We start from the raw sequence: 19,154 nt of genomic DNA on the forward strand, positions 1-19,154 counted from the left end.
TTGCAGGGCTAACACATAGACAGAGACAACCATTCACTCCCACATTCACACCTATGGGCAATTTAGAGTTTCCAGTTAACCCAATCGTATCTCCTCACCGTTTTCTCATTTGTTCCCTTCAGCCTACAATAAAATACGAGGAGCAGCCAGACTTTGTCACGTCAACGGGCGGCACGCTACATCTGTACCAACTGGAGGGCCTGAACTGGCTTCGGTTTTCCTGGGCTCAGGGCACTGACACCATCCTGGCGGATGAGATGGGGCTGGGAAAGACCATCCAGACCATCGTCTTCCTCTATTCACTTTTCAAAGAGGTGCTGACCATATCTCTGCTTTTTTTCTCTAACGTTGTTTAAAGTCTCGCTGTGTAACACGGTACCGATTTCCCTCTCTGCTCGCTTCAGGGTCACACTAAGGGTCCATTTCTAGTCAGCGCTCCACTCTCCACCATCATCAACTGGGAGAGGGAGTTTGAGATGTGGGCCCCCGATTTCTACGTGGTGACGTACACGGGAGACAAGGACAGCCGAGCCATCATCAGAGAGAACGAGTTCTCCTTTGATGACACGGCTGTCAAGGGAGGGAAGAAGGCCTTCAAACTGAGGGTAAGGAGGGATCATTAGCAGTAGCAGGAAAGCACGATATCGACAGTGGCGTCCACTCATCCTTCCTCCCTTGTTTGTCCTCCTGCAGCGAGAAGCTCCTATTAAATTCCACGTGCTGCTGACCTCCTACGAGCTGGTGACCATCGACCAAACGGCGCTGAAGTCTATCGACTGGGCCTGTCTGGTGGTGGATGAAGCTCACCGCCTTAAGAACAACCAGTCCAAGGTACAGCAGCTACTGCATATGAGTACACATTAACGCACTTCACCTCTCTCTGGTGGCCAAACTATGCAATGGCAGCACTTTAGTCCCACAGTACTTAACTGCTTTCATAGGTCATTTGTACTTTATCATGAGGGTAATAGATTAAGTATTAGCTGTACTTCTTCAGGAAGTTGGGGTCCATGCCGTAATGACTTAATTACAACTAATTATAAGATCTTACAGTATAAAACACCTTAAAGTGACTATTGTTGTGAGTTGGCACTATAGAAATAAAACTGATGTGAAATTAAGTCAAATATGTTTGTTTTTTTAATGATGTGGAAGTGTTTTGAAAAATCCACTGAGAGTTAAATAATGCTGAGCTTCCTTATTTGTGTTTCCAGTTCTTCAGGCGTCTGAACGACTACAAGATCGACTACAAGCTTCTGCTCACAGGAACTCCGTTACAGAACAACCTGGAGGAGCTGTTTCACCTGCTCAACTTCCTCACACCTAACCGCTTCAAGTAGGACTTCTTTCTTTGTAAAGCACACACCTTCACACTACATGAACACCTTATCGTCTTGCAAATTCGGGTAATTTTAAAAGGGGATTCTACAAGAGTAGCTTTGCATGATTCATCATTAATGAAAAATGAAATTTCCCCTTGTGGGACTAATAAAGGTATATCAATCAATCAATCAATCAATCAATCAAAAATAATTAATCTATTCTAGCTTTTGGTGCAGCCCATTCACTTCATCCCCTGTTAGAAAAAGCTGTTTTGCCTACTCTCTGTTAAGTGTGTCATATTTAATACATGAGTTTTTATGGGCTTTTGAGTATAATACAAGTGTAATACAAATAAAACTCATGTATGCAAATTAATATTTAACTAATTTAAAATTGTCAGGTGCTTGAACAAACACTGATAATTTTCTGGCAATTACTTCATGGTTCAAAGAGTTGAGGCCACACTCTTGAAAGGCCACTTTCTTCTGATTGGCTGCCCCTCGTCTGGCTCCCTCAAGCAAAAGCTTGTAAGCTTTGCGTCCATAGAAGCAAATGAAGCTGATATCTGTTCAGCACAAAAGTAGAAAAGATAGTAACTGAGTGTTTTGAGTAGTCTAAAGCCTAATGCTTAGGTTTACAGGGATTACTATTATGTACACTTATCTCATTACCTGTAAACGGTAATGTGCCCTTTAAACAAAAATGTGCCCAGTACTTGTAGCTCTAGTAATTCATCTGTTCTTATTTCTAGTTGCGGTAGAATTGTCTATGATAGATTTTCTTCTCTCTCTCTCTATGCAGTAACCTCGAGGGCTTCCTAGAAGAGTTCGCCGACATTTCCAAGGAGGACCAGATCAAGAAGCTCCATGACCTGCTGGGGCCTCACATGTTGCGCAGACTGAAGGCCGACGTCTTCAAGAACATGCCCGCCAAGACCGAGCTGATTGTCAGAGTGGAGCTGAGCCCTATGCAGAAGTATGACACTGACAAATGTAGATACATGATGAGCATATATCTACGTTTGTAGCACTTAGACGAGCATCTTCTGTAGCCTAAAACCAAGGTCAGATTCAACTGAAAGGGTGTGTTTGTGTGTACAAGTGCGACAGTTAGTCTATACATCCTTTATTGTTTGTAAGTGTTTGTTGGAGGGGAGAAAAAGGTTTTAAAAAGACTTAATCTTGATCTACACATTATATAAACATTGTATAAACAACAGGAGCCAGGCAATAATCTGGAGTTGGTACCCCTTTGCACTCTCCTGGGACGCTTTTGTACATGTTGGAGCCTGTCTGTGGGATTTTTGTCCGTTAATGCAGAAGAGCATTTGGGAGGTCAGACACTGATGTCAGATTAGACAGGCTGACTCTTTCTAGCTCATCCCAAAGGTGTTCGGTAGAGTTGAGGTCAGGAGTCTGTGCAGGTCGGTCAAGCTCTTCCACACCAAATGGACTTTCTTTATGTTGGCAGAGAAAAGGGCCCCTGCCAAGCTGTTCCCACAAAGCTGGAAATACAGAATTATCAACAAATACTTCCTGAAGAGTTTGTAAACTCTTAGATTTTTCCCATGATTTCCTTTCTTTTGGTTTCTTTTCTTGGAGACCAAAATGTGTCACTACAAACCACATGAGAACATTCAGGCCTCTTATTGGCCAGATGTGTTCAGAGCAGGAGCAACATAAGTAATTATAGAATAGAATAGAATAGAATAGAATAGAATAGAATAGCCTTTATTGTCATTGTACAGGGTACAACGAAATTGGAGTGCCACTCCCTTGGTGCAAAATGCAATAATAAATATAATAAAAAAATAGTAAGATATAAAAGGTACAATAAAACAAACATAAGTACTCAAACAAAAGTAAGTATGATATTTACAGGATAGCAGCATTAATATAATGACAGTATGACAGTATGAATAGCAGCATAATAATAATAGCATAATATAATGGCAGTGACAATATGGTATGGCTAAGCAGGTTCAATTGTTTTTGTGCTTATTTGCAATGGTGATAGCTCTGGGAAAGAAGCTATCCCTGAATCTGTTTGTTCTGGTTTTATGTGACCTGTACCGTCTGCCTGACGGTAATAGTTCAAACAGTTGATTGCTGGGGTGAGAATGGTCCTTGATGATATTGCCAGCTCTGCTGAGGTATCGAGAGTTTGCAATGACCTCCAGGCTGGGCAGAGAGCAGCCAGTGATCTTCTGGGCTGTGTTGATGACCCTCTGCAGTGCTTTCCTGTCTGCAGCTGAGCACCCTGCATACCATGTTGTTATGCTGTACGTTAGGATGCTCTCTATGGTGGCTCTGTAGAATGTCACCAGCAGCCTCTCCTCCAGGTTGTTCCTCCTGAGCACTCTCAGAAAGTGGAGACGCTGCTGGGCCTTTTTTACCACCGCCGTGGTATTTGCAGTCCAGGAGAGATCATCAGAGATCTGCACGCCCAGAAACCTCATGGAGTGTACCCTCTCCACACAGTTCCCGTGAATGTAAAGTGGGGCCGGGTCAGCTCTTCCCTGCCTAAAGTCCAAGATGAGTTCTTTAGTTTTTGTGGTGTTCAGTTGGAGGTTGTTAACTGAACACCACTCAATCAGTCTGTTGACCTCATCTCTGTAGTCTGACTCATCCCCCCTTGAGATGAGTCCAACCACAGTGGTGTCATCCGCAAACTTTATGATGGTGTTTGAGAGATGGGTAGGGGAGCAGTCGGATGTGTAGAGCGTAAACAGGAGGGGACTCAGAACACATCCTTGTGGAGACCCGGTGCTGAGTGTGATGGTGCTGGACAGGTGGGGGCCGAGTCTGACAGACTGAGGTCTGTTTGTCAGGAAGTCCTTGATCCAGAGGCAGATGGGGGTGGAGAGTCCCAGGTGAGACAGTTTCTGGACCAGGATCTCCGGGATGATATGATTGAATGCTGAGCTGAAGTCCAGAAAGAGCATTCTTACATAGCTTCCTCTGTGCTCCAGGTGACTCAGCGCAGTGTGGAGCGCTATGGTGATAGCGTCCTCGGTGGATCGATTAGTCCTGTAGGCAAATTGGTGGGGGTCCAAAGTGGGAGGCAGACTGGCCCTGATGTGCTGACAGATCAGTCTCTCAAAGCACTTCATCACTACAGGCGTCAATTATAAGAAGAAGATGCTTTGTTCTGGACTAGTAAATAACATGGAACAGTTATTCCTAACATTTGTATTCAATATACCTGACTGCAACAAGGCATTTAGCTCAAACTTAGCATACTCCTGGTAGTTGGATCGGCTAGAGTTTGGATCACGTTTTCACCATAAACCAGCTGCTCGAGTCTCGCTCCTCCAATGGTCTTGTTGTTGTTATTTCGGTCCTCACCCATGTGCGATTACTGTGTTCACATCTGCACAAATGAACCACATTAAAGCGAAAAATGAACCACATTAAAGTGAAAAATGAACCAGCTGTGCATCTTAAAACTGAACAGCTGGCTCCTGGAATTCATCCACCAGTGTCAGTGAGACTCAATGAAATGCGAGAATTCAAAGATTTAATAGATCCATATAACGTTACTGACATCGTATTGACACACTCCTAATCATTTCATGATTTTGTGTTTTTCTTGGATTTTCTTAAATGCAGGAAATACTACAAGCTAATTCTGACCAAAAACTTTGAAGCTCTAAACTCGAAAGGCGGAGGAAATCAGGTCTCGCTGCTCAACATCATGATGGACCTAAAGAAGTGCTGCAATCATCCCTACCTCTTCCCCGTTGCCTCAATGGTGAGAAGAAATAAAACAACAGCAAAGGACACTTTTATCTTTGGGGATTCTTGATCCACAGCAAGAGTAGATTTAATGCCACACAAGTGATTTGTCCTTGGTTTCCTGTATTATTTCAGCACTTACTCCAAGATTTGCTTTAAATGAATAGCAAATTGCTTAACAGGGACACCCTGTGGTAATGTGTGGAAGTGCTCCTGTGTCATACTGTATCTTCTTTGTGTTTGTAGGAAGCCCCGAAAACACCCAGCGGTGCTTATGAAGGGTCAGTCCTCACTAAGGCCTCTGGGAAACTGACCCTGTTGCAGAAGATGCTGAGGAAGCTGAAAGAGCAGGGACACCGAGTGCTGGTCTTCTCACAGGTACGTCTTCACACAGACACAAACGAGCGCATCTAATCACACGCGCACATTCACACATGCAAACACCAGATGGGTATCTCCCTGCGCAGATGTTAAATTGGTCTCGTGACATCTCCAGAAGGCTCAGCGGCAGGCTGTGATTCCAGCTGTGCGGCTGCACGGGTAATCAGGTATACATGAAAACACATGTCTCTCTCTCTACCTTTGTGTCTCCTCCACTTTCAGATGACTAAAATGCTCGACTTACTTGAAGATTTTCTGGATTATGAAGGTTACAAGTACGAGCGAATTGATGGAGGCATCACGGGAGCGCTGAGGCAAGAAGCCATCGACCGCTTTAACGGTGAGACACAGGATCAAGTGCGGTAAGCTGTCCGTGACCTCAGCTAAGGATGAGTAGGTGTCACACTGTCTTACAGTAGTCTAGAAAGACTCATTAAATTGCCAGAAATAACAAAATGCTGTGACAGACTTTAACCGAGAAAGTTTGCCGATTAAAATATAATTTTAAATTTTTTTAAAACAATACGAGACAGTGCCGTTATACCCAACTGTAACAAGCATACCTGTGGAAGCTGGGACCACTGCACTCTTAAAGGGAGTGTGCCCTGGGTAGCTTCCTCTTCAGCACTAATGGGGCCATAATGTCCAGTATGAACTTCATATTGTATTCAGAACATTGTGTTGTATTTTTACAGAACCTTTTTACAGTGCAGGCAATATCCTGCATTTTAAAATGATGCAATTTACACATTATTAATAAAACTACTGTTAAGTCAAATTTAATTTAAAGGCAATGTACAAAGCGTGTCATTAAAGTGCTTATTTATTTATTCATCATCAGGATTCAGACGGTTCCTTGCGTGGTTAATTCCCTACATTCAGGTCGAGGGTCATATGATGATGATGATGTTGCTTTGATTGCACAATAACAAGAAATATGGAAAACACTTTCAAAAACATTCTGTTGGTAACGCTCAACTCCTCATCTGACTTTTGGGATTCAATGTTTAAGAAAATGAAGAATCTGAGGGCAAAATTTAGCATGATAATCATAGAAATAATACCTCCCAAATGCGTTAAAGCAAAGAAACAAGTCTGTTTTGAAAATGTAAGGAGTAAAAAGTACAGAAATTTTTTAACGTAGGGAGTCAAAGTAAAAAGTAGTCAGAAAATTGTACTTAAGTACATTAAGGAAGTATTTGTACTTCGTTACCTCTCACTTCTACAAAGCACGTGGATGGAAAGAGTGGATGGAAAGAAGGGGGAAATTAAGCAACAAAGGGCCTGGGGTTAGACTAGAAGCCTTGTGACACCCAATGAGCAAAATTGGCACCTTGTTTTCTTCATGTTTTTCTCTCTGGAAGCACAGTGACAATTTAAATCTCCGAGACTGTGTGGGTTCGGAGGTAGAGACAGCCATGCTTGGGATAAATCTGACAGCTCAGGAGGGGTGCAGGACTTAAGCAGAGCAAGGATAAATTATTGCATCTATCCCACCACATAAACATGAATTGTATGTGTAACAGCTGATCTGAGTGATTTGTAGAAGACAACATTGTTTTACTGTCAGAACCTGATCCATGTATGTAGTAATGAACGGTGGTTAGCACTGTCGCCTCACAGTACAAGGTCCTGAGTTCAATTCCACCATCATGCCGGGGTCTTTCTGTGTGGAGTTTGCATGTTCTCCCCATGTTTGTGTGGGTTCTCTCTGCTTCCCACGGTCCAAAGGCATGCAGGTAGTCATGATAGGTTAATTGGTAACTCTAAATTGCCCATAGGTGTGAAGGCAGGTGCGAATGTGAGTTTTTGTATCTGTGTGTTAGACTTGCGACCTGCCCAATGTGTACCCTGCCTCTCGCCCTAAGACAGCTGGGATAGGCTCCAGCCCCTCCGCGACCCTGAAAAGGATACACGGAAGAGAATGGATGGATGCGCCACATGTGTAAAAGCGCACATTGCTCTTGTTTTGTTTGTTTTTATGACTGCCTCGTGACGCTGCCAGGATTCATCAAAGTCACTGTTATATGCTGTAAGATTGTCCTGCATCAGTGATTCATTTACGGCAGCTGTAGCTCAGGTGGAAGGTTGGTGGATCGATGTCCCCCCCAGTGCATCGGAGTGTGTGCAAAGGTCACAAAGCATTTAAGCATAGATAAAATCGCTGTATTGGAGGAATGAGCTTTCAGCACTCAGTGAATGCTCAGACTTTTTCATTGTGGACCATCTGTGTGTAGAAGCTACAAACCCATCCCTCACTGTAAAAAGAAGCAGCTTCTAGCCTGTAAAACAAGAGATATCCTGTATTTGTTATGCATACAATTTGGAAAATGGGGATTTTCACCTTTCCTCCCTGTAGTCCAGCTAAGTTAGTTGAGTTCTGCTCTGTTTGATGATTATATCAGTGTTATTGAGCAGTAAAACTATGTGGGGCTCAGCTCTAAACATTCAGGCTGAAGAGCTACAGGACAGAGCTAAAGTTTTGGCCCTGTGCTCACAGCTTTGAGCGCATCCACCCGCGCCAATTATGAGCTCATTCTGACAGCATCACCCCCTCTGCTTCCAAACACATGAACACTTCCAGCTACAGCTATCACAGCCACATAAGGTTCAAAATAGAGCCCCTTTTTAAGGTGATAATATCAGTGCAGTCTTTAATAAATTGCCTACTGCGGACTTTAGTAAAGCATGTTTGCGTGATTCTTTTAAACACTCTCCTACCAAAATTTGGTGCTTAGTAAATCTACCACTAGATCAAAACTACAGCTAAACCGATTCCTGAGCGTGATTCGCCTCACACTCACACTCGTCTTCCAGTATTTGATTCTTTGTGCGTTAAGGATGTCGAGTGGATCAGAGGCTATGTTTGCTCTCATGTGGAATCACTGAAATGCTTTAAGCAACTTGTTGCTAATAAATGCCTTTAAATTATATATTATGAGTAACAGCTCAGGGGTGAGGGATGTGTCTCCTGGAGCTGGTGCAAGTACATTTGCTACCTCAGGTAAATGCTGGTGTTAAAAAGTAATGAGACACTACAGAGAAGAGCTAAATAAGAACAGCTAAAAAATGCGGGGGGGGGGGGATGTCATGCAAACCGATTGTGCTTTCAGAAAACTTTAATTCAGACTAAGATTTTTTTTAAACTATGTGATTAAGTATCAGTCAGTTCACTTCGTAACAAATGTTTCTTTGGTGTTTTTCGTGCACAGATGTGGTGAAATTAACAACAGAAAACTTGCAAGTGTTCCTGTTTATTTTCCTCTCACACATACGCTCTCCCCCCTCTCTGTTTCCAGCTCCGGGTGCTTGCCAGTTTTGCTTCTTGCTCTCCACCAGAGCCGGAGGTTTAGGCATCAACCTGGCCACAGCGGACACTGTCATCATCTTCGATTCGGACTGGAATCCTCATAATGACATTCAGGTGCTGTTCGGTCGGCTTTTCGTGTAAGCGAAGTGATCTCTACTTCATAAAACTTTGCCTCTTTAAAGAATTACCTCATCGCTTCCTTCGCAGGCCTTCAGTCGAGCTCACCGCATCGGACAGGCCAACAAGGTCATGATTTATCGTTTCGTAACACGAGCCAGCGTGGAGGAGCGTATCACCCAGGTGGCCAAGAGGAAGATGATGCTGACCCACCTAGTGGTGCGCCCGGGTTTGGGATCCAAGGCAGGCTCCATGACCAAGCAGGAGCTGGACGACATCCTCAAGTTTGGGACGGAAGAGCTCTTCAAGGACGAGGGGGAAGGTGACGGGAGTTGCTGTTGAATCTAAAAATAACACGTCCACGAGCTGAGCTGGATCTGTTAGTCAAATAAAACTAGGATTGTCTGTTAAATGTAATCAAGTAGGGTTTTGGCATGGAGTGGGATAGATTCTAATAGGGCATGTTTTGGCAGGCTTATTCTGCTGAATTCAATTATTTTGTCAAATACACTCAGTTTAATGCCTTTCATTCTGACAGGTTTCGCCACAGGGCATTCTTGGCATGTTCTGGTGTTATTGATTAAAATAATTGGTCGACAAGAGCATTTTTACTTGTTAAATTGTGTTGGACGAACCATAGAAACAATTGCTCGCTTTTTAACTCCACATTTGGCAGGCATGAAGAACAGTTCAGGGGATAAAGTTGAGGACGAGGGCAACGTCATTCACTATGACAGCACCGCCATCGAGAGGCTGCTGGACCGAAGCCAAGACGACACAGACGACTCGGATGTCCAGAACATGAACGAGTACCTCAGCTCCTTCAAAGTGGCCCAGTACATGGTGCGAGAAGAAGATAAGGTGAGGACTTACTTGAATACCCATTTATTGTATCTTTGTTTGCAAAAATGTGCAACTTTTCCAAAGGTCTGGAGCGGAGACTTATTACATAGTTTTCTCCTCATATGGATGAAAAATAGAGATGAAGTGTAGCATTTCTTTGCTCATACATGTTCAAAAATTATGCAAGTCCTGGTTTCCACATAATTTCCCACTAGAGAGAGCATAAAAATAAAACTGCACTGAAAAAAGCAAATCATTTTCATTCCAGAGAACATGTTGAGCAACCCAGATTCAGATTCAACAAGGTGCTGGAAACATTCCTCAGTGATTTTTGGTCCATTTTTACATGACAGTATCTCACAGTTGCAGATTTGTCAGCTTCACATCCTGAGATTTGGTGACTGTTGAGTGAAATCAGTGTCATGTTTGTGACATGGTGTATTATCCTGCTGGAAGCGGCCATCAGAAGGTGGTACCCTATGGTCGTAAATAGGTGGATGTGGTTGGCAGTAATACTCATAATAATACTGGTTCTGGTGTGTAAGGAATGCTTAGTTGGTAACCAATGATGCTTTTATGCCAAATTCTGATCCTACCCCCTGAATGTCACAGGAGAAATAGAAACTCATGAGACCAGGAAACATTTTTCCAGTCTTATTTTGTCCTGATGACGAGCCCTACTGACTTGTTGCCTCACTAGAGTCATGTGGTGTTTTCTTCTGCTGCTTTAGCCCATTTGGTTCGATGTTTAACATGTTGTGCATTCAGAGATGCTCTTCTGCAAATCCCAGTTTTAATGTGTGGTTATCTGAGTTGCCTTCTGTTTGCCAGCATAGTTGAGCACATTTTGCTAATAACCATGAGATCAAATCTGTGCACAGGTTAGCTTGAGATCAACTTATGTAAACAAACCACAATTGCTTTACTTCCTTTCTAACAAACTTAAGTTTATTGCTCTTTCTTAGAGATTACATTTTAACTCTTGAGTCCCACAGACTTCAGTTTTTTCCATGTGTTCTCATATTTAATGCTGCAGATCGAGGAGATTGAGCGGGAGATAATCAAACAGGAGGAGAACGTGGACCCAGATTATTGGGAGAAGCTTTTGCGGCATCACTATGAACAGCAACAAGAGGATCTGGCAAGCAAACTTGGTAAAGGAAAGAGGAACCGCAAGCCTGTCAACTACAATGATGCTGCACAGGAAGACCAAGGTAGGGGGCGTGTCTCATGTAAGATGAAGAAACTCCACATAACAGAATGATGGCTTAGGAGTATGAAGCCCTGCATTTGAACATGGGTCCTCGTTCACGTGGACCTAAGAATGGATGTAAGATTTATTATGTTAATCTGGGGATCTAAGTAGAAAAATAATGAGGTCTCAGATTATGTGTGTGCTTTTTGAGTTATGACTTGCACAGTGGAAGTGAATGGGCCTGGCCTATTGACAGACCACCGTGTGCTGTTTCAGAGTGGCATGCTGACATTTCAGATAACCAGTCCGAGTACTCGGTGGGTTCTGAGGAGGAGGACGAGGACTTTGATGATCGGCCAGAAGGTAAGGAAAAAATCGGAGACATCAGATCGAGCAGAGCTGCTTGTGAAAGTCGAAATATATATTTTGTAGGACACGCTCTCAGGCCTGTGTTGAATTACAGCTTGAATTTGATTTAGTTGTTACAGTTCCCTGGCAGAGCAGAACAAGTTAGCTTGCCAAAAATTCAAACCAAAATGCTTCAGGCTTATCAGAAGTTTTTAACTCTTGGTTGACACGAATAACTGCTGGGTTGCAAAATGTAAAAATAAATAAAGAACATGTTTTATTGAGTGCATCTGTATTTTTTGTAGCAAATATTCTTATGTGCATCATTTTTGTTGCCTAATTTTTTGCACAGGACGACGGCAATCACGTCGGCAGTTGAGGAATGACAAAGATAAACCTCTGCCTCCTCTTCTGGCCAGGGTGGGAGGCAACCTTGAGGTTTGTACAGCTCTGGAACTAGTCTTACTCATTTGTTTTATTTTATATTGTGATATTTCTGAAATCTGTCAGGCTTTTTTAAAGCAAACTAGCATTCACGGTTATTTTTTCAGCGATCTTTAAAAACTGAATTATCCTTTATTGGAGATGGCGGCAAAGCAATTACTTCTTCAACAGCTCTGAACCTTCTAAGCTCATTCATCATCCTGATTTTGGCAGACGTGATAATAATCTCCTGCACTGTTAAAGATTGGACTTAGAGTTTATTTTAGCATTATCAAAGAGTCAGACTTAAACAGAAAAGGCCCGGGGAGGTTTTAAAAACACAAAAATGTCTGCAAGATTATGAAAAAGTTTTTCATTCTGGCATTTTCAATCAAGCTCTAGGATAATAGTAGTTCACATATATAAACTGTATTTAAATGACTGCCCTTGCGGTTCTTTCAATAGGTTCTGGGCTTTAACACACGCCAGCGCAAAGCTTTCCTGAATGCTGTAATGCGCTGGGGGATGCCATCTCAGGATGCTTTCTCTTCTCAGTGGCTTGTAAGAGACCTCAAAGGCAAGACTGAGAAAGAATTCAAGTAAGTATCAGTTTATTATATGGAGGAGCAAAACCCAAATAATTAAAAATAAACAAATTATTACACGTAATTTTGTAGATTCACAAGGAATTAAATGCACGAAATAAATTTTTAGCTGCGCATCTTAAAACACTCTGCAGTGCAAAGAACAATCATATTAGAAACTGACTTTTACTTTCAGCGCTCGCTATCCAATGACAGAGATGTCACGGCTCAGTGGGTGATAATCCAATTCATTCTGTTCCAACATTGCATTATGCCATCAAGCAGTCTGTTTCATTGTGAAACTGCCAGTAATAAAAGAGCAATGAACTGGATTCGAAGTTTCGGGCGAAAAAATCTTAAAAATATTCTTACTTTGTGTACAATTTTGTCTAAATTCTGATTGTTAACATCAGAATTCCCACTAAAAAGTTGTGTAGCTTTCTCTTTAAAGTTGATAATGGCAGTTATGTACCAGGGTTAGGGTTAGGGTTAGTGGGCAACTATAACATCCTGCAGTTACAAAGGGTGTTTTTAAAGAAATTATCCATATGTAATTTGTTGGCTTTGCAGCAGATGGTGAAACAGCTGTGATGGGCTGATAAAGAGAACCAGACATAAACCTGAATGAAAGGATCAGCCCTACCCTTACCATCATTCACAAGTTAGATCCTGGCATGATGCTTGTAATAAATCCACGGCAGACCCGACCACACGTTCATGCTTTGCAGCATACTTTATTAACAGACACTATTTCCACGGTTGCTGTGCGCACTCGGCTGCAGCTCCCCCCCTGCCAGCTGCAAACATAACCAAAAAACAACACACACTCAGGACCCAGTGCTATTTACGCAGGGCGGCCTGATCAGCTGATGCAGCTCCGGTGCGTCGGCTTCTCCTGCAGCCGCGCCACAACCACGCCCGCCACAATGCTGTAAAATGTGTTGCATATTGAGGAGTCGTTATCACTATATTATCTGACTTTCCAAAGTTCTCAGTAACTGAATAGAAATGGCTCCTTGTTCATAGACAGATTTGCAAATGATGCTCTGGAGTAAAGCGCAAAAAGTCATCAAAACTAACTGTTTTCTTAGTCTCGTTTGTAAGAATCTACTGGAGGGGAATTTTTTGTATCATTGCTTTTTTTAGATGTCACAAGAGCAAAACATGAGGCTAAGAACATTGTGTTTATTAATGTCATTTATAAATACCTAAGGAGACAGTATTCTTCCAAACACTGTGGTTATACACATTGCATGCTGCATAAAGGAATTAAACACAAAAGTGAACAGTGCTGTGAAAATAAATAGGAGAAAATACAAAATGTTATTAAGATATAATATATTTATTAATTCAAATATGCTTTTATTTTTTATTATGGTGGTCTTGGTCCTCCGCACTATCAAGATCAAGCTTTTAAACTTCCTCTAAGTCCAGTGTATTCATCTATCTCTGCCTTCTTTCCCAGAGCTTACGTGTCTCTCTTCATGCGCCACTTGTGCGAGCCTGTTGCTGATGGAGCCGAGACGTTCGCCGATGGCGTCCCAAGAGAAGGACTGTGTCGACAGCCAGTTCTCACACGTATTGGCGTCATGTCGCTCCTCAAGAAGAAGGTTAGACGAAACCTGTTGCCTTTCCTAGATGCAGACAGATGAGGTGAATGATGCAAGTTATGACAGCTCTCATCCTCAAGAGTATTCTCTGGGGGATTCACTTTAATAACAAGATGTGTGGTTTAATATTCCAGGAAACACAATTTGGTATGGAAAAAAATACGACTGCTGTGTCTGTTTGGAGTACAATCAAACAAAGTCATGCTCTTTTAAGAAGGCCCCGTCACACAAACCTAAAGATCAGGCGGCAACCATCTGTCAGCCACCAGTCACAAGGGGATAATGTGTATTCCCCAACTGGTTGGCAAGTGTTTGCTGGAGATTCATTTATTGTGACATTCACTGCTAAACCCTAGTCACTCAGGCATAGAGACTGGTTAGTAAGCCCCTCATAACCACCAGCCACTACTGTAAATGTGCAAACTGTGACTGTGATGGCAAACAGGTATACAGTGCTGCAAAGCACCATAAAGCACATAAGACTTTGCATCCTGCAGATTTCCACACAACAGCAGGATAGTCGACATTTGGTTAAATGGCTAAAGAGTTGGAAGTATGCAGCTGCTCCTTCTTATTCTGTTTCACCCTGCAAAATCTTAAATTTGTCAGCAGTAAGATGAGTTTTGGACAGTCAATACTTTAATTTCTGACAAGGGTGTAGAATTTAGTAGAGAAAAAAAGGGGCTTATTATAATATGCAATAACTACTGAACTGTTACTGGAAATAATTTGGATCAAAAATTAAAAATCAGTTTGAAGTAAAGGGAGCAGTTTGCTTTTTTCCTAATCTGAGTATCACCACACTATTGCTAAAAGGATTGGCTTTGCTATTTCTGACTAACTACATGTGCATGTAGGCTGAGATGCCATCTTTATCCTATAAAAAAGTCAAACTGCGTCTCTTGCTGATTCATTAGGTGACAGTTTATATTATGTGTCAGTAGAGAACAGTTCGATAATAAATGGAAGCAGGAGAAACCCAGCAGTTATGTTTGTTGCTCCCTGCTGGCTCTGTGTCAGAGTCTTTCCTTTGAGTTAAATAAATGCTTGGAACATCGAACAGCAGCAGAAACAAAAAGTACTTCTTAAAACTGCATTAGTAGCTTTTATAGCTCGGATAAAGATTCAGAGTTCAAGATGTTTATTGTCACTCTGATTGTGTAAATAGGGTCTTGTGAAATGTGAAAAACATTAAGTGTGCTAACTAAGACTCCAGTGTGTTTTGTACCAGTGCAAGTAAAGATTTATATGAACAACACTACTACTACAACACTACAGAGATGGCATGCACTTTTGCAGTATCCATTGCTCATTTGTTGAGTGTATCTGTTATTTATTTGATAGTTTTACAGTTATAGGTGGAAAAATGTGTTCATTAGTCTGCTGGTGTGTGATATGTGGATCTTGTACCTCTCACCAGAGGGCATTAGAGAGATCAGACTGTTGTGTGCATAAGGGCTTCCTGGATCTCTTCCCTACTTACTGGTCTATATTGGGGCCAGAACATCATCTAGTATTTTTCCATTTACAAAATTTTAGTGTTGTTTATCCAAGTGAAGAGAAGTTTCTTTCTGTCTCTGCAGCTTGCACTTGACCATGCTTGTCAGATTTATGAATATCTCTATCCAAAATATGAAAAACATGATAATCAGAGGTAAATAAACACCTCAGCAAAGAGTTTGCCCTTGCAATTCTTGCCATAACAGAAAATGTCCAGTTTACTCAAGCATATAATGAACTCAGCTCTCATACAGCTGTGGAGAATGAACAGTAATATTGTGAATATCTTGTGCAATAATGTGGTAGTTAAATCCAAAGTGGGAACGCTGGACTGTGCAGGTAACTGCTGAAAACTACTGCACGGAGAGTAAATTACTGAATGTAAATAAGCTGAAAGACTAACGTAGAATAATGCAACTACAAATCGTATTTAAAAAAAAGTTTGAATAAATATAATGATGATAAAGAACATCTGGATTGTTTTGTTTATAGGTGTTTTTGAAGTAGCAGGTCTTAAACAAAAGAAGAAATAGACCTCTTTCATGTGAAACGATCAATCATTACATCTTTAAATACTCTTTGATTTCTTTGCTGCTTCCACTTTCTCAGTTTATCTTAGTTTATCGAAACATCTTCTTTCCAGTTTTCAGTCCAACTTGTTTAAACGTGTACACATCCTGATCTGCTATCTGTGCCAGAGGGATTGTGTGATATACTGCCAGGCAAACAGGGCATGTGGGTGGTGTGTTTAAAGGAGGTGGTATTAGGTAAAGTGCGTGGGTGCCAAGTTTTTTTGTTTTTTTTTTATTGAGTGTTCCATGTTTTGTGTTCAGATCCAGGAGTTTGAGCACATCAACGGTCGGTGGAGTCTTCCAGAGCTCAAGTCTGAGGTTAGCATAGACAAATCCTCCTCCAGGGCCTCTTCTCCTGCGGTGAAAACCGCCACGCCCACCCCAGATGCCAGCTATAACAACACACCGTGCACCTCCAAGCCAGGTAACCCAAAGACAGCCAATAACAGCGTCCAGCAGAGGGCGCTCCACGTAAATAAAAGCATTGTTGATGTGTAATGTGCAAATGATTTTATTTGTATGAACAAATGCAGCGACCCCTGCTCCGGTAGAGAAGATGGAAAAGAACGGGAAGGAGGGAGAAAAGGAGGAGGACAAGGAGGACGTTGAGGCCCTTGTGGAAAAAGAGAAACTGAAGGAGAAGGACAGGGAGAAGGATGAAGGGAAAGAGGTGGATGGCAACAAAACTGCAGACCCTACAGAGGTGGGACGTAGTCCTCAAAATGCAAATCAAAACCTGCCTGCAGTACAGTGTCCTCTCAATTATTCCATTAAACTTAATATTTATGCATATTTCTGTTTTGTCAGTAAAACCTCTGTCTTATTTCACAAATCTCTTATTTGTTGCACATATCCTCCTTTCACTGAAAATTGAAAATTAAATTATATTTTACATGCAGGCATTGCAGTCTTAAAATTATCTATGCAATCAGTTTCACGGTACCAGCAGTTTCATGCAGTATGGTACTGGTAAGCCTAAAAGACAGAAAAACACAAAAGAAATATTCCACCACTCAAATTTTAAGACTATTAAGGCCACAGTGGCAAATGAACAGGTGGTCTGGTTATTACCTTATTATTTCTCGGCTGTAGCATGTTTCCACAACAAATTGTAAATTTTTTTGTATAAATTTATTAAGCTAATTAGAAGATTTATTGTGGCCATCGAAGAGATTTCTCCCTTTTGGACCATAGACTGTATATAAAAGATGGATATAGGACTGAAAAGCAGTTATGGTGCATCTTAACCTGCGTTCTGTTTAACAGCCAGCAGAGGGCGACTCTTCTGGTTGCAAATGTGGAGCTTTCTTACGAGACGTTGTGCAAATATGCTCGAGAGTTGTTGGCCATATGGGATGTGACAAATTCTGGTTGCTAGGGAAACGTATTCCCTGACTGGTTGGGAGTGGTTCCTGGTGACTGCTTTGGTTGCTAGCAGATTGCCATGGTTGTGTGTAGGGACTTTTTCCTTCCAACTGTTAGCAAGTGAGTTGTTTGATTGTTGGGGCTGTCTCTCTGTTAATATAGTGTCCTTCCTTACCTTACAAAATAAAGCACCTTGAGGCAACTGTTGTTCTGATTTAGTGACAAATAAATAAAACTGAATTGAGTTGAGTGTGTCACACTCAATTTCCATTGACAGTTTTTACCACCGTGTTTGGGGAATTCACGTTTCTCCTTAATGACTGGTAGTTGCCAACATGTCTCTAGGCCTGTGTGACTGGGGTCTTGTTTACTTGACTGTTACGATGTCCTGGGCCGCCTGGCTGGTTCTTTTCTGTGTGGAATTTGCATTTTCTCCTCATGTCTGCGTGGTCCCTCTCGAGGTAATCCGGCTTCCTCCAACAGTCCAAAGAACTACAGGTAGTGGGGTTCGGTTTACTGGTGACTGTGAAATTTCCATAGGTTTGGATGTGACTGTGAATAGTCTTGAAACCCCGTCTGTGTTAGCCGTGCAAGAGACTGGCGACCTGTAATCTGTCCATAGTGTGACCCGCTTCTCGCCTTATGGCAGCTAGAATAGGCCGAACCATGACACTGAATTGGATAAGTGGGAGAAAATGGCTAGAAGGATGATCAGCATTAGAGTGAAAAAGATGATAAAGCAGGGTGTGTTTTAGGATTGTCCTGCCTTGTGATTGAGAAGTTGCTACCATCTGAGTGTGCACCACTCAGATTCACTCTCAGACTTTGATGACATCATACTGGCTGTCTTTATATACAGTCTTTGCTTCTGGCGTGAAGATTTTGGCACATGACTGCAAACAAGATTATGTGATATTGCATTGTTTTATTCTCCGCAGCTGTCCTACTCCACAAAAGAAACATCACAACATGTGTCTTCCGTTCAAAAAACTGAAAGCAAAGACGACAGCAACACGAAAGAGGACGAGAAGAAAGACACAACCGATAATCCAGCTGCCTCTACAGAGGAGAAGAAAGTACAGGAGGAGACTAAAGACGAGACTAAACACACATCTAAGCAGGATTCAGAAGTCAAAGAGGAGAAATCAGGTGAAAACAAAAAAAGAGAAAAGGAAACTTGATAAGCCCAAACATTATAAGACTTTTTGTTGTTTTGTGAGTTAAAGTCTGACATGCACAAACACATAAAACAGGTTTATGTGACTCAGGTCCTTTTTGTTTTTGCAGAAGGAGAAAGGGTTGGGGAGGAGAAAGAGAAAGAAAAAGAAAAGCGGGAGGGAACACCTACCACAACGGAAACAACAGATGCCAAGGATAAGACCGAAGTGTCTGATGTGAAGAAAGGTGCGTGTCTGTTCAGTTCCTGGTGGTTAGACGTGTAACGGTATGCTGCAATAACAAACTAATTAACATTTTTACCGCTGTCGTTGATAGCAGAGGAGGTCAAAGGTGAAAAGGATGCTGGAAAAGAAGTCAAAGCAGCGAAGGAGGAGGCGCCGAAGGGTAACGGGAAGCCTCCGACTGAGCGACCTCGCTTCATGTTCAACATCGCAGACGGTGGCTTCACTGGTTAGTTACAGCAGATCTGGAATAGACTCGGATTTTCTACTGAACAGTACAGATCCTGATTCAACCCTCATTTCTTTATTATTATTTTTTTTGCCTCCAGGGAGCCGGAGTTTCTTTAATTTTTTTAAAGTGGTGTTGCGCTATAGTTTTCTGGGCTTTCTGAAGGTGTTTCAAAGTTTATCTTTGGGCATTGGCTGCTTTTTCACTCATTTTCAAT

The 19,154-nt window shown here is 42.0% G+C and overlaps 1 protein-coding gene across 4 annotated transcripts in view; it reads left to right on the forward strand.

Moving 5' to 3' along the window:
- chd3 (chromodomain helicase DNA binding protein 3) overlaps positions 1-19,154 on the forward strand; it is a 57,200-nt gene that overhangs the window by 16,287 nt on the left and 21,759 nt on the right. For 2 of the 4 annotated variants that reach the window (XM_063469916.1, XM_063469919.1), the window contains exons 15-35: positions 123-314; positions 405-605; positions 694-831; positions 1,215-1,336; positions 2,125-2,298; positions 4,935-5,076; positions 5,307-5,438; positions 5,664-5,781; positions 8,741-8,865; positions 8,959-9,190; positions 9,545-9,729; positions 10,748-10,925; positions 11,183-11,269; positions 11,607-11,692; positions 12,143-12,276; positions 13,727-13,871; positions 16,205-16,367; positions 16,477-16,646; positions 18,247-18,457; positions 18,596-18,712; positions 18,803-18,937. In XM_063469916.1, the coding sequence (XP_063325986.1) occupies positions 123-314; positions 405-605; positions 694-831; positions 1,215-1,336; positions 2,125-2,298; positions 4,935-5,076; positions 5,307-5,438; positions 5,664-5,781; positions 8,741-8,865; positions 8,959-9,190; positions 9,545-9,729; positions 10,748-10,925; positions 11,183-11,269; positions 11,607-11,692; positions 12,143-12,276; positions 13,727-13,871; positions 16,205-16,367; positions 16,477-16,646; positions 18,247-18,457; positions 18,596-18,712; positions 18,803-18,937 (3,187 nt within the window). The remainder of the gene's footprint in view (positions 1-122; positions 315-404; positions 606-693; positions 832-1,214; positions 1,337-2,124; positions 2,299-4,934; positions 5,077-5,306; positions 5,439-5,663; positions 5,782-8,740; positions 8,866-8,958; positions 9,191-9,544; positions 9,730-10,747; positions 10,926-11,182; positions 11,270-11,606; positions 11,693-12,142; positions 12,277-13,726; positions 13,872-16,204; positions 16,368-16,476; positions 16,647-18,246; positions 18,458-18,595; positions 18,713-18,802; positions 18,938-19,154) is intronic. The other 2 variants (XM_063469917.1, XM_063469918.1) reach the window with 2 other exon arrangements.

The sequence above is a fragment of the Pelmatolapia mariae genome, linkage group LG3_W (assembly GCF_036321145.2).
Source record: "Pelmatolapia mariae isolate MD_Pm_ZW linkage group LG3_W, Pm_UMD_F_2, whole genome shotgun sequence".
NCBI lineage: Eukaryota > Metazoa > Chordata > Actinopteri > Cichliformes > Cichlidae > Pelmatolapia > Pelmatolapia mariae.